Below are 13,431 nucleotides of genomic sequence, written 5' to 3' on the forward strand. Positions count from 1 at the left end.
CTTGGAGATTCAGTGGCAAGCCTTGAGGAAAAGCCTAATTGATTCAGCCAGAGAGGCATGTGAGTGGTGAGGTACATGCAAGGATAGAAAAATCAGAACTCCATGGTGGAAACAAGAGGTTAAAGAGGCAGTGAAGGAAAAGAAGAAAGCATATCAAAACATTTCCTGGCAAATAAGTCTACTTGTGTTCTTATAGAATACAGAGATAAATGTAAGAAAGCTAAACACTGTGTGAAATTAGCTAAACAAAAGTCATGGAAAGACTTTGGTAAGAACATAGAAAATAAATATCAAGAAGGTGGCAAGATATTCTGGAAGTTGTTGAAGAAGCTCAGAAATGGAGGAAAGAGTGTTGTAAAAGGAGTTAGAGATGATAAAGGTGACATGAAAACTGGAGAAAAAGATATCCTTGAAGTATGGAGTAATTACTTCGAAAAATTGCTAAATGAAACAAGCATTGAAAGCACAGTGGTAAAAAACACTCGACACCCATACAGTCAGGAGCACATATCTTGAAGTAGAAAAAGCCATCAAAGGCTTGAAATGTGGAAAGGCAGCAGGAGTAGATGATATTCAACCAGAAATGCTGAAGTATGGTGGTATAAAAGTCTTACAGTGGCTGCACTGCATAGTTCAGAATGCCTGGACAGAGGGACGAATTCCCAATGATTGGAGTAGAGCTCTCATAGTACCTATATATAAAAAGGAAAATAAAACTGAATGTGAGAATTACAGAGGTATATCCCTATTGAGTGTTCCTGGTAAGATATATGCAAGTATATTTGAGAAACAGTTGCGAAGAATTGTGGAAGAAAAGCTTGGTGAAGAACAAGCTGGATTCAGGTCAAATAGAGGCTGTCAGGATCAGATCTTCACTTTACGACAAATAGTCGAGAAATCATGGGAATATAACAAAGATCTGTATTTAAGTTTTGTCAATATGGAAAAGGCATATGACAAGGTGCAAAGAAGCTATTCAATACGCTACAGTTATATGGTGTCAATGGGGCATTATATCAAGCAATACTTAGTCTTTATTGGAGTTGTAAGTCAGCAGTTAGAATTGAAGGAGGTACATGAAGATGGTTTAATGTTAAATCTGGTGTGAGACTAGGATGTACATTATCCCTTCTGTTATTCATTATCTATATGGATCACATTATGAAGGAAAGTGGTATTAAACATAATATCAAAATTGGAGATGTTAATGTCAGCTCTTTGCTTTATGTGGATGATGTTATACTTCTAAATAAATCCGCTACAATTCTGCAAGATTCTCTGACTAAATTCAATAACTGTTGTAATAGATATGGTATGAAGGTTCGCAATAAAAAGACAAAGACAATGAAAATAGGCAGAATCATTGAAAATGTCAACTGTGTTGTGAATGGAGAACCTGTGGAACAAAAAAACATTTCAGCTACTTAGGCACAATTTTTAGTGAAGATGGTAAATTAAATATGGAAATAGACAACAGAATCAACAAAGCTGGTATGGTAGGAAGTCAATTGAATAAATTCATATGGAATAAGAGAGAAATTAGTCAGAACACTAAATTAGCTGTATACAAGACAGTGTTCAAACCCGTTTTAACTTATGGATCTGAGAGCTGGGTCAGAAGTAAAACACTTGACCAAAGACTAGAGACCGCATATATGAGAGTCCTGAGAAAGATTAGAGGAGTGAACAGATGGCATCAATGGCAATATCATATTAAAAACGAGAATATTAGGAAAGAACTTGACATTGTCAGTATCCAGGAATGTGTTAGCAGAGCTAATCTCAGGTGGTATGGTCACTTAAACAGAATGGGTGAGGAAAGATTAGCAAAACAAGTGTTCTCTGCCAAGTTGGCAGGAAAACAACCCAGAGGAAGACCAAGATGTAGGTGGATTGATATGCTAAATGAAAATTGATATGCTAAAGGAAGTTAGTAATGATGTAAATTTTTCATGTAGTACTATCATATCCTGTACACCCCTTGAGGGTACATGGCAGGAATTTGATGATGACGTTCTTAACCCCATTGAAATCTGGCAAGGATATCAGTGTTTACAGCATTGATTGTGGAAGAATCAGGATATGAGCACTGTAAGGTTCTTCAAATGAAAATTAGGAATGGAGTATGCTGTCCTCAGCAAAATTATGGATAAGGTCAGTAATAGGCCATTTATGAACAGAAGAACAAGAAGGTGCAAAAGCAAAGTAGAGTCCTCAGGTACTCCAACATTAACTAGAACATCTGAAGAAAAGAAACCATCCATCACGACATGCAGTGAATGAACGGAGGAAACTTGCAATCAGTTGTGAAGGTTAGGTGGCAGACCATATGATGATTGTGTAGGTTTCAAATGCCTTAGAAAAGTCTATAGTGACCATATGGGACCACAGATGGATGATGCTGGCAAGAAAATAACAGTGGAATTTTTTCCACTGTTATTTCCATATTGGTGATCATTAACTGGTGGGATAGAGTGATGAAGTCAGCTGGTGAAGTGCCTCCATACTAGAGGGCAGACCCAGACAAATATGAACTGTAAAGACCTAGAATGGGCAGAAGTACAAGGTTTACGCACAATTTTGAGGTTGAGGCATTATGTTGGTTGATTTATGGTTTATTTGTGCAAGGAGTGCAAAAGTCATACTGCACCACATCAAAGGTTACAGCTGTACACAAGGTATTAATAAAGCAGTCATATAGAAAAAATTAAGTTAAGCAATGCAATATCTACATATAAATAGAATTTATAATTAAAAGTTTGTATAAATTAATTATCTGAAAAGTTAAGAATGTCATGCACAGTTTGTTCAAGTCTGATAACATCTGCAGAAGTGTATATGACTCGGCCAGATAGGTAAAAATGTCACCCCTATCTCACATAAAGTGCTGGCACTCCACATGATATAACAAATGATGAAATGCACATTTCATTTTTCACACATAGGTGAGTCATCAGTCTTCAGTAAATAAGAATGTGTAAGATGACTGACCTATGCAGAGCCTAGCAAGAACAAGTTCCTCTCTACTCTTTCTACATTGACTAGAATGCCAATGCTTAATTTCAGGATAATCTAATGCAACTTGTTTGTCAGTGCTTCCCATAAACAGTCATTTGGCAATTTAGCGTTGATCATATAAGTTGTTTATAGTTTATATATGGTACTGCAAAACAGTACGTGGAGAAAGTATGAGATTATCTAGCTCTAGCAACTGCATCTGCAGTCACATTTCCCTTAATTCCAATGTAGTTGTGATCCAGCACAACCGAATAAGGGTTTCCATTTTTGAACAACAGATGTAACACCTCATACAGCACTGGATGTGGATTATACATAGGAGAGGAGACAGTCTGTAAAGAGCTCAAAGAGTCCATATAAATTAAGAACTTTTGATAGCAGTTTTCTTTTATATGCACAAGTTCAAGCTGAATGGCATGCAATTCAGCTGTATAATTACTGCAATCAGGTGAGATCTGGTTGGAGATAGTAATGTCAGGAAACAGCAGCACAGCCAACACAGGTATCAATTCATGAGCCATCATAACAGATGGGAAAAGAAAGAGTAAGCTGCTTTATGTGTATTAAATAACTGCAGTTAGACAGATGATGGAGCTGACAAAGTGAAAGGTTGCAAGATGGAGTGCAAACCTGCCATGGAGGAATGTTATCAACATTCATGCCAATAGCATCCATCCCTAAAGAGATTATGGATGCCAATGGCATCGATTAACATGCATAACCAAAAGGATGTGTAGCAGTCTGACATGTGTGTCAGACTATTGAGTCTCTCAATGTAGAGAACTAGTCCACATTGGATGTTCTAAATGAGAATATTTTTAGGACATAGTTAAGAGAACTGTTTCCATTTGAGTAATAGAGCTGGTTCATTTGCTTTAACATAGACTTGAGGATCAAGAAATCACAAGTTATGCGCCTTGCAAAACCACAGACTTGAGACCCATAATCCAATTTTGAAAATATATGTGCACAATAAAGATCAATCCACAGCCCATTCGGAAGAGGATACAGTGTGAAGGAAATTCAATGTCCTTTTGCACTCTTCTCTCAGTTGATGAATGGGTGCAAGGAATGTAAATTTTCTGTCAAAGATGAATCCCAAGGACTTGACTTCTGTTGTTACTGGAATAACAGGTTGTCCCATTTTTAACTCAGAATCTAGGTGAAGAGCATTTTTGGCAGAAGTGTACACAGACTTTTTTCTGTTGAAAATCTAAACCCATTACTAAGGGCGCATGAGAAACAATTGCTTGCCGAAATTGTCTTTCAATTATCCTTATGTTAAGGGAGGGAAGTAAATTGTGAAGTCATCAACATATAGAGCATTGCCTACAGTGGGAAGAAGCTGTTCAGTGATTGAGTCAACTTTGATAGCAAAAAGTGTCTCACTTTAATAAATGCAGGGAACGGTCCTCCGAGACATAGGTTACAGAGGTCTTTTAATATGTCTTATCTCCAGGCTGTGTCATGAGCTTTTTCCATGTCAAAGAACACCGAAACCATTTGTGCATTGGAGAGAAGATCATTGTTTTCTAAATGCCAGAGAAGTCTGGCACTGAGTATTTTCTCTAATATCTTACAAAGACAGCTGGTCAGAGCAATAGGTTGATAATTGTTAGCTTGTGTTTGATCCTTTCCTGGTTTTTTTTGGTATAGCAATGACAACTGACTTATGCCAAGAAGCCAGAAACTCGTCCTCTAAGTATTCTGTTGCATCTTATGAGAAGGAGATCCACAGAAGATGATGTTTTATCATTTCATAATGGATGCATCAGGTCCTACTGCACTGGAGTGAGGGAAAAAAAAAACTTTTTTTTTAGTTCCTCTTTAACAAATGGCTGATTGTACAGCTTGAACTCACTAGTAAAAAAAATTATCTGTCGCTCTTCAAATATTAAAAATTCAGGATGATATGAAGCTGAAATTGTGACAAAATTTTCTCCCAAAGTGTCTGTAATAGCTTTGGGATCTGCAATGACACATCTGCTATTGTGTTAGACAGTGTGTTCTCATCTACCTTTCATTTTCCAGATTTTTTTCCTATACAATTTTAGCACTGGTTATTTGATTAATTGATGATGTAAATTAGATCCAAGATTTTATTGACTGACCTTTAACATAATGTACTTTGGCCTGAGCATGTTTAAAAAAAAACAAAAAACAAACATTACGTTTGATGTGGTATCTATGAAATATACCCCCTATTTTGTCTTGATCGATTTCATTTTGGTTGCATGGCTCTGGATTCCAACAAGATTTTGAATAGAGTGGAAATTGAGATGTTTTTGGAATTGAGGCTGTTGCTGACTAGACCACACAAGCTGTTACATACTTGACTACTTCATTGATAGGTGTTTTTGATTGACTGTATCAGCATTGTTGAAGATGGAAAAAAGTATTCTTCCAGTCACCTTGGTCCATTTTCCACATGAGTATCCATACATGGTTCCCCTGAGGACATTGTGCAAATAACAGAAAAATGATTTCTTCTACATATGTTCTCTTCAACATTACACAAGCAGTGGAAAAATGGTGGTGGGAGGGGGGGGGGGCAGATTGTCAGATGGAATGCAGAATGGGCAAGTAGGCATATGGAAGAAAGTATTGGATATTATTCAAAATCTAGAGGACATTGTTGTCAAGGCTTTGTTCAATGATATGACCTCATTCATTTGCCTTGGCACTACCACAAAGAGTGTAAGGCCCATATGTAGGGTGCATTCTCACCTGCACCCTACACATGGCACTGGTGTGCTATTGGTTCTTCAACTTCTCATGTAGAAGATATAAATATATATCAATGCAATTGGTCAGTCTAATGCATGATGCTGAAAACAATGTATACATGAATTAAAGATGCGAATAAATCATATTATTGGTTTGCTCCTTTGTCTAAGTGCAGGCAAAGTTTTCACGTAAGGTATCTTCACAACTGGACTACTTGCATATAGAAGCTAATGACCTCACATCAATTGCCTTAGTATCCCATAAGGCAAAGCATACATCCTTTAGGGTGTGTATAAAGGTGAAACCAGTCTGCATAGTGGCACTTCCCATAATGCACAGCATTATACATGCCCTAAAAGATGTGTGCTTTCGATTATGGGATACTAAGGCAATTGATTAAAGTCATTAGCCTCTATATACAAGTAGCCCAGTTGTTAAGATACTTCATGCATAAACTTTGTTTGCTTTCTTGGACAAAGGATTAAGCCAAGAATATAATTTCTTAGCATCTTTAACTTATAGTTTAAGTGGAAAAAAAAACTTTCAATATGTATATATAAAGTAGATCTTATATAGAGATGGCAAGAGTTTCCTCCAGGAATTCAGTTGTTCATCCCACACACTGGTGAGAATGCATGTGAGTAATAGAGATGATATAATATCCTCACAACCTTATTTGCTTTAGCCATACTTCTAACCAAATTAACTTTTTTCTGGAAAGAGTCAATTTTATTTTTATATTTGACCTTAAGACCTTAGGCATGTATATGTGTGTGCATGTACACACAAACGTTAACATGCAAGTACATTGATAATGCTAATTTAATGTTGGCAAAATAGTGAGTCATTATTTATTTAAAAATTTTTTCATAAGAAAAATTAAACCAACTATGACACTGGGAATACACTCATTTTATTTATTTAAGCACATAACATATGCTTACTACTTTTATTTTTTTGACATATTTGAAAGAGAAATAAGTGATTAGTGTCTGTTCAGTGCTTTAAAATCCTATGTTATTGTGTGAGGGATGGTGATTGCTGATGGAGGTCTCTCTATCTGTGTATGTGTGTGTACGTGGATGCAGGTTTACTTAGAACTCTAAATTTAAATATCAATCGATATTTGGCTTAGAGAGCTTAAAGTCTTAAGAATAGTATGTGTTAATGTTTTTTTTTCTCATTGTGTCTATAACACAATGTGTTGAAAATAAGAGCCATGAGGCCAAATGAAGAGTACATTATCTACATACCATCTTGTAATGGTTATTTAAAAGAAACTGACCTGTTTATTGCTTTTGTGGAATCTTCTGTATCATGTCCAGCTTGGTCAGTGGTGTTGGAAAAGGTGAACTGGTTGGAGTTGTGGATGTTAATATCTCTTAAGAAGAAGACTATTATTGCAGAAGGTCGAGCTTCATGGATAGGAAGGTGAAGAGGTCAAAATGGTTTGGGAATTCGAAGAGTAATAAATACAGAAGTCACATATGAGGAATTCTAAATTAAGCATTGTAATTGACAAGTTTTTATTAATATGTACTGTCTGTAGAAATGCAGATCATCAAATGTTGTATCTTATGATATCACATTAATCATCAAGATCAAAATAATGTGTTATGAGTAGTGCAATGCAGTCCTGGAACAAGTACTCTTGAACTTCATTTCCCAAGTGCTAAGTAAAGATGCTTATATCATTTGCAGAAATTAGAGCATCTTAAACAGGCAGATGAGTAAAAAGCAAGCATTTGTCACAGTGCATTAAAAAAATTCTGCATGCAGGTACACTTTATTCACTGATGAACCAATGTTTATTTCAAATGGAGTGAATAGTGCTCTTAATGAGCATTTATTGGCTGGGAAAGTCCTCATGATGAAATGAATTTCCAATTCAAGTTTGCAGAAAATGTTCGGATCAATTAATCTGCCTAATGCTTATGATTATCTCACTGACTGTTTCTTAATTGTTTCATGAAATCAACTACTGGAACTTTTGGAAATGTTCCTTTATTAACAACACAGCATGTTTCTGCATAGTTCAAGAGTACTTGTTCCATCATGATGAAGCACCACACTGTTTCTAACTGGCTTGCAAATACAGGTTCTAAAACTACTAAGTGTAACATAAAACTGCAACATGAAAATTTCACTGCTTTACTGCAAAAATCTGCTCTTTAATAACACACTTTACCTTATCATCCAACTCAGCAGCCATTTCATAAAATTTTTCTGCTAAATTAAGTTTCATTCCTCCTTGTACAACATGATCATTATACAAATAAATCTGAAACAAAAATAAAAATATATAAAAAACTAAATAATTTCAAGATTTTAGAATGTTAAAAAATTGACTATTTTATAGAATTCAACAATCAAAAGCATTTATATAAATAACACTGAAATTCAAAATATAAGCTGAACAATGATTCCCAAACCAATATTTCTGAACTATCAGACCTTGAATAATGACTAACTTAAATGAAGTTAAACTGATGCGATTACTGCTGAACCTATCACATTAATCAGCATCCAATTCCTAATATGTTCTCTTAACAGGTATAGAGGATACTATGATACTAAATGTGAAATCTACATTATTAATAACTTTCTATTGACTATTTTTCTACAAATTAGAAAATGATCCAATAATAATAATAATCTGTCAGAATCACCTTTATCATGCCTTCACCTTTTTGTCAGGACTCCAATACTACATTTTATATTTCAGCCTTGGCACTCCTGACTGCACTAATCCAACAAGATTTTCGTATTCCTCAGGATCATATTCCAGCCATCCTAATATTAAACACTGTTTTGCTAACTTCCCTTACTTCCATTTAAGTGACAATACCACTTGAGATTAGCTCTGAATACCAACAATGTTCCTTCTTAATATCTTCATTTTTAATATAATTCTGTCATTGATACATCATTCCCCTAATTTTCTCAGAATTTACATATCTGTTGTCTTTGATCCAACTCATTTCTAATCTAGCTCTAAGGTCCCTAAAAATAAACTCGTGCATAACTAGTTTGTTGTTTTGAGTGATTTTGCTCATTCCACATAAATGTATTCAGTTGACTGCCCACCATCTCAGCTTTGGCTATACGATTATCTATTAGCATATTTAATTGGCAATCTTCATTAAAAAATGAGCCTAAATAGCAAAAATGCAGGCTTTCTATTCAGAATGTAGTTTATGTTTTCCATGTTCCTACTAATTTTCAGTCATCAATTTCTTGATAATGTACCCTGGAGGGATGTTCAGGCTACTATGACAGCACTACACGATTAGGTTTACATTATTATTGGTACAACAATATTCAACAATACCAGCGATATCAGCAATACTACTAACAATATTCCTCCAAATTAGTCTATTACTTCATCACTCTAATATTATCACAATCTAACATTTTGTGCTTCCAAGGCATTTCTGATTGGATCAATCCAGTTACACCTTGGTCTTCCTCTGGATCTCTTTCCTGCTATTTTGGCATCAAACACCTGTTTTTGCTAACCTTTCTTCTCCCATACAAGTAACCATACCATCTTAGATTAGTCCTGCTCACACATTCTTGATTCTGGTTAATATGATTCTGCCACTGATGCCATCAGTTCAAGCTTTAATTTTTCTCAGAACTCTCATATATGTGGGTCTTACCCAGTGGAAAATACTAAAAGATGCCATCAGTAATCATAGACGCATTATCACAACAATCTAAATACACACAACTATTAGAAACATATTGCACTGGCACACCCACTAGTAGTTGCTGATCAAGGTGGCACACCCACCTTGATCAGCAACTACTAGAATTAACTAACAACATACAGAGAGATGCAATAACTTCAATTCCCAGAGGACGTGGAAAAATAATTGGGTTACTTTTTGGAAAGATCATAATATCAATGCTATGATCACCAACAGAGATATTATCAATGAACAGTTAAAACAAAATAATACAGAAGAAAACAGAAAGAAGTTAATAAAATTAACTCAAAAAATTGAAGATGAAATTTCAAACTGCAAACAAGAAAAGTGGATAGAATTCTACAGTAGACTAGATCCAAGAAAAGACTCACAACACTGGAATATCACCAGATTATTAAATATTGCAACACTTCTGGATACTGATCACTCTTCAAACACAATCTCCTCAGGAATTAATACAGCAGCAACAAACAAACAAACAGATCGCAAATATACTAGACAAACATTACTCTAAAATAAGCAAACTGCAATACAACAAAGGAGACAAAAGGTGCAGAAAAATTGCAAAACATCTGCAAATACAATCCAGAACCTATCCTTCTGAAGACATCTTTACTCAGGAACTCAGAATTAGAACGACAGAATTAGAAACAGTAATTAGTCAAATTGACCCTGACAAATCACCCGGAATCAATCTTATCTATGGACATATGATTAAAAACATGGGAAAAATAGCCAAAAACTGCCTTCTGAAGATAATTAAAACTTCCTGGAATACAGATAAACTGCCAAAAATCTGGAAAACATCAATCATTATACCCTTACTAAAACCTAACAAAAACCCTAGTGACTGTAAAAGCTACAGACCAAAGTAAAAGCTTTGACTAGAACTCTCTGCAAACCAAAATGAAAGAATAACACATACTAGGCTTATGAATTATCTCTTAGAAAATAACAAGATCAACTTCTACCAAACTGCATACAAGTCCTAATACAGTACAGAAGACCAATTATTTTATCTTTGCCTATCAATCATAGATGGCTTTCAAGAAAAATCACTAAAGAAGATAACATCAATCTTCTTAGATCTTACAGCTGTCTTCAATCACATTTGGAGACAAAAGTTAATAAAATTGCATATAATACTGGAATAAGGGGGGGGGGGGGAGACGCATTAATTTGGATTTCAGATTTCACGAAAGGAATTATATATTTCGTTTAATCCTTTATCCAAGTGTAAGCAAACAAAGTTTATGCCTGAAGTAATTTCAGGACTGGGGAAACTCATGGCAAAGGTGGTATGACTTCACATCGCTTGTCTGGGTATCCCATAATGCAAAGCCCATCTCCTTGTGGACATGTATAATGCTATGCATTAAGGGAAGGGTCACTACCCAGACCGGTTTCAACCTTTATTGCGGTCTCATCAGTGGGAACCAGACCCAGAGGTGTTGATACTAAGGTGGAAGCAATGCAGAAGTTATATTTATATTTACAGTAAAAAGTGCCTTAGAGGACAGCAATATAAGACCTGATAATATTGGAGTCTTGACAGGTAACAGACTGATTTGGAGGAAAATTATAGATAGGCAGTTAGTAATGATGTAAATTTTTCATGTAGTACCTATCATATCCTGTACACCCCTTCAGGGTATATATATCAGAAATTTCAATTCAATTCAATCCAATCCACCTTATATATCTTGGTCTTTCTCTGGGTCTTCTTCCTGCCAACCTGAGAGATACAAGTCGAAACTATTACACTTGTTTTGCTAATCTTTCCTCTCCTATTCTCTTTAAGTGACCATACCACCTGAGATTAGCTCTGCTATTGCTTTCCTGTATGATGACAATGTCAAATTTTTTCATAATATCCTCATTTTTAATATGATATTGCCATTGATGCCATCTGTTCATGCCCCTTATTCTTTCTGAGGACTTTCATATCTGCAATCTGTAGTCTTTCGTCAAGTGTTTTACTTCTAACCAAGCTCTCAATTCCATAAGTTAAAACTGGTTTGAACACTGTCTTGTATACAACTAATTTTCCCTGCTTTTGGCTAATTTCTCTTATTCCATATAAATTTATTCAGTTGACTTCCTACTACACCAGCTTTGTTGATTCTGTTGTCTATGTCCATATTTAATTCACCATCTTCACTAAAAATCGTGCCTAAGTAGCTGAAATGTTATATTTGTTCTATAGGTTCTCCATTCACCATGCAGATGATAATTTCACTGCTTCTGCCTATTTTCATTGTCTTTGTCTGGTTATTGCTGACATTCATACCATATCTATTACAACAGCTATTCAATTTAGTCAGGGATTCTTGCAGACTTGTAGTAGATTTATTTAGAAGTATAACATCGTCCACATAAAGCAAAGAGCTGACATTAACATCTCCAATTTTGATATTATGTTTAATACCACTTTCCTTCATAATGTGATCCATATAGATAATGAGTAACAGAGGGGATAATGTACATACTTGTCTGACACCACATTTAACATAAAACCATCTTCCTGTAATGCCTTCAATTCTAACTGCTGACTTACAACTCAAATAAAGACTAAGTATTACTTGATATAATACCCGATCCACCCCATATAACTGTAGCATTTCACATAGCTTCTCTCTCTCTCTTGGAACTTTGTCATAAGACTTTTCCAGATCAACGAAACTTAAATACAGATCTTTGTTATATTCCCATGATTTCTCAACTATCTGTCATAAGGTGAAAATCTGATTCTGACAGCCTCTATTTGGCTTGAATCTCCAGCTTGTTCTTCGCTAAGCTTCTCTTCCACAATCCTTCTCAACCGTTTCTCAAGTATGCTTGCATATATCTTACCAGGAACACTCAGTAGCAAAATACCTCTAATTCTCATATTCAGTTTTATTTTCCCTTTTATATATATGGGTACTATGAGAGCTCTACTCCAATTATCTGGGATTCGTCCCTCTGTCCAGACCTTGTGAACTATGCTGTGCAGCCGCTACCACTTTTATACCTCCATACTTGAGAATTTCTGGTTGAATATCATCTACTCCTGCATTTCAGGAGTAGATGATATTCTACATTTCAGGCTTTTTATACTTCAAGTATGGGTATGTATTCCTGACTACATACCTGTCAGTGTTTTTTTACCACTGTGCTGTCATCACTGCTTATTTCATTTAGCAATTTTTCAAAGTAATTACTCCATACTTCAAAGATATCTTTTTCTCCTGTTTTCATGTCACCTTTATCATCTCTAATTCCTTTTACTGCACTCTTTCCTCCATTTCTGAGCGTCTTCGACAACTTCCAGAATATCATGCCACTTCTTGGTATTTATTTTCTATGTTCTTACCAAAATCCTCCAATGACTTTTGTTTAGCTAGTTTTACACAGTGTTTAGCATTCTTGCATTTGTCTCTGTATTCTCTAAGAACACAAGCTGACTGATTTGCCAGGAACTTTTGATATGCTTTCTTGTTTTTCTTCATTGCCTCTAACTTCCTGTGTCCACCCTGGTATCCTTGCAGACAACCTTATCATATGCCTCTCTGGCTGAATCAATCAATGTTTTCTCCAGGGCTCGCCACTGAATCTCCAAGGTTTGCTTCCTGTTCTCAAACTCTTTCATTTTTTCTTGATGAATGTTTATGTACTTTAGTCTATAGTTCACATCTGAGAGCTACTTAACTTTTATTCGCTTTAAAACTTTCTTTCATGTTCTTCTTTTCAATATGAATTTCAATTTTATCCTGCTCAAGACTAAATGTTGATCACTTCCAATTTCAAATCCTCTGTACACTCTAATGTCCTGCACCAGGAAGAAAACATCATTATCAACAATAACATAGTCAATGAGACTTTTCTTATTCCTTGCCTCTTCTTTCCATGTGAATTTGTGCACATTTTTATGTTGGAACATTGTGTTAGTAATAACCAGTCCATGTCCTGAGCAGAAATCCAGGTATTTGCC

The 13,431-nt window shown here is 35.4% G+C and overlaps 1 protein-coding gene across 3 annotated transcripts in view; it reads right to left on the reverse strand.

The window, feature by feature from the left end:
• Nucleotides 1-13,431, reverse strand: part of LOC150110190 (nuclear pore complex protein Nup93-like) — a 314,507-nt gene that overhangs the window by 204,733 nt on the left and 96,343 nt on the right. For all 3 annotated transcript variants that reach the window (XM_090392052.1, XM_090392041.1, XM_090392034.1), the window contains exon 8: nucleotides 7,934-8,026. In XM_090392052.1, coding sequence (XP_090248178.1) covers nucleotides 7,934-8,026 — 93 coding nt within the window. The remainder of the gene's footprint in view (nucleotides 1-7,933; nucleotides 8,027-13,431) is intronic.

Source organism: Typopeltis vanoorti, chromosome 1, assembly GCF_054136105.1.
Source record: "Typopeltis vanoorti isolate ZY-2024b chromosome 1, IOZ_Tvanoo_1.0, whole genome shotgun sequence".
Classification (NCBI taxonomy): domain Eukaryota; kingdom Metazoa; phylum Arthropoda; class Arachnida; order Uropygi; family Thelyphonidae; genus Typopeltis; species Typopeltis vanoorti.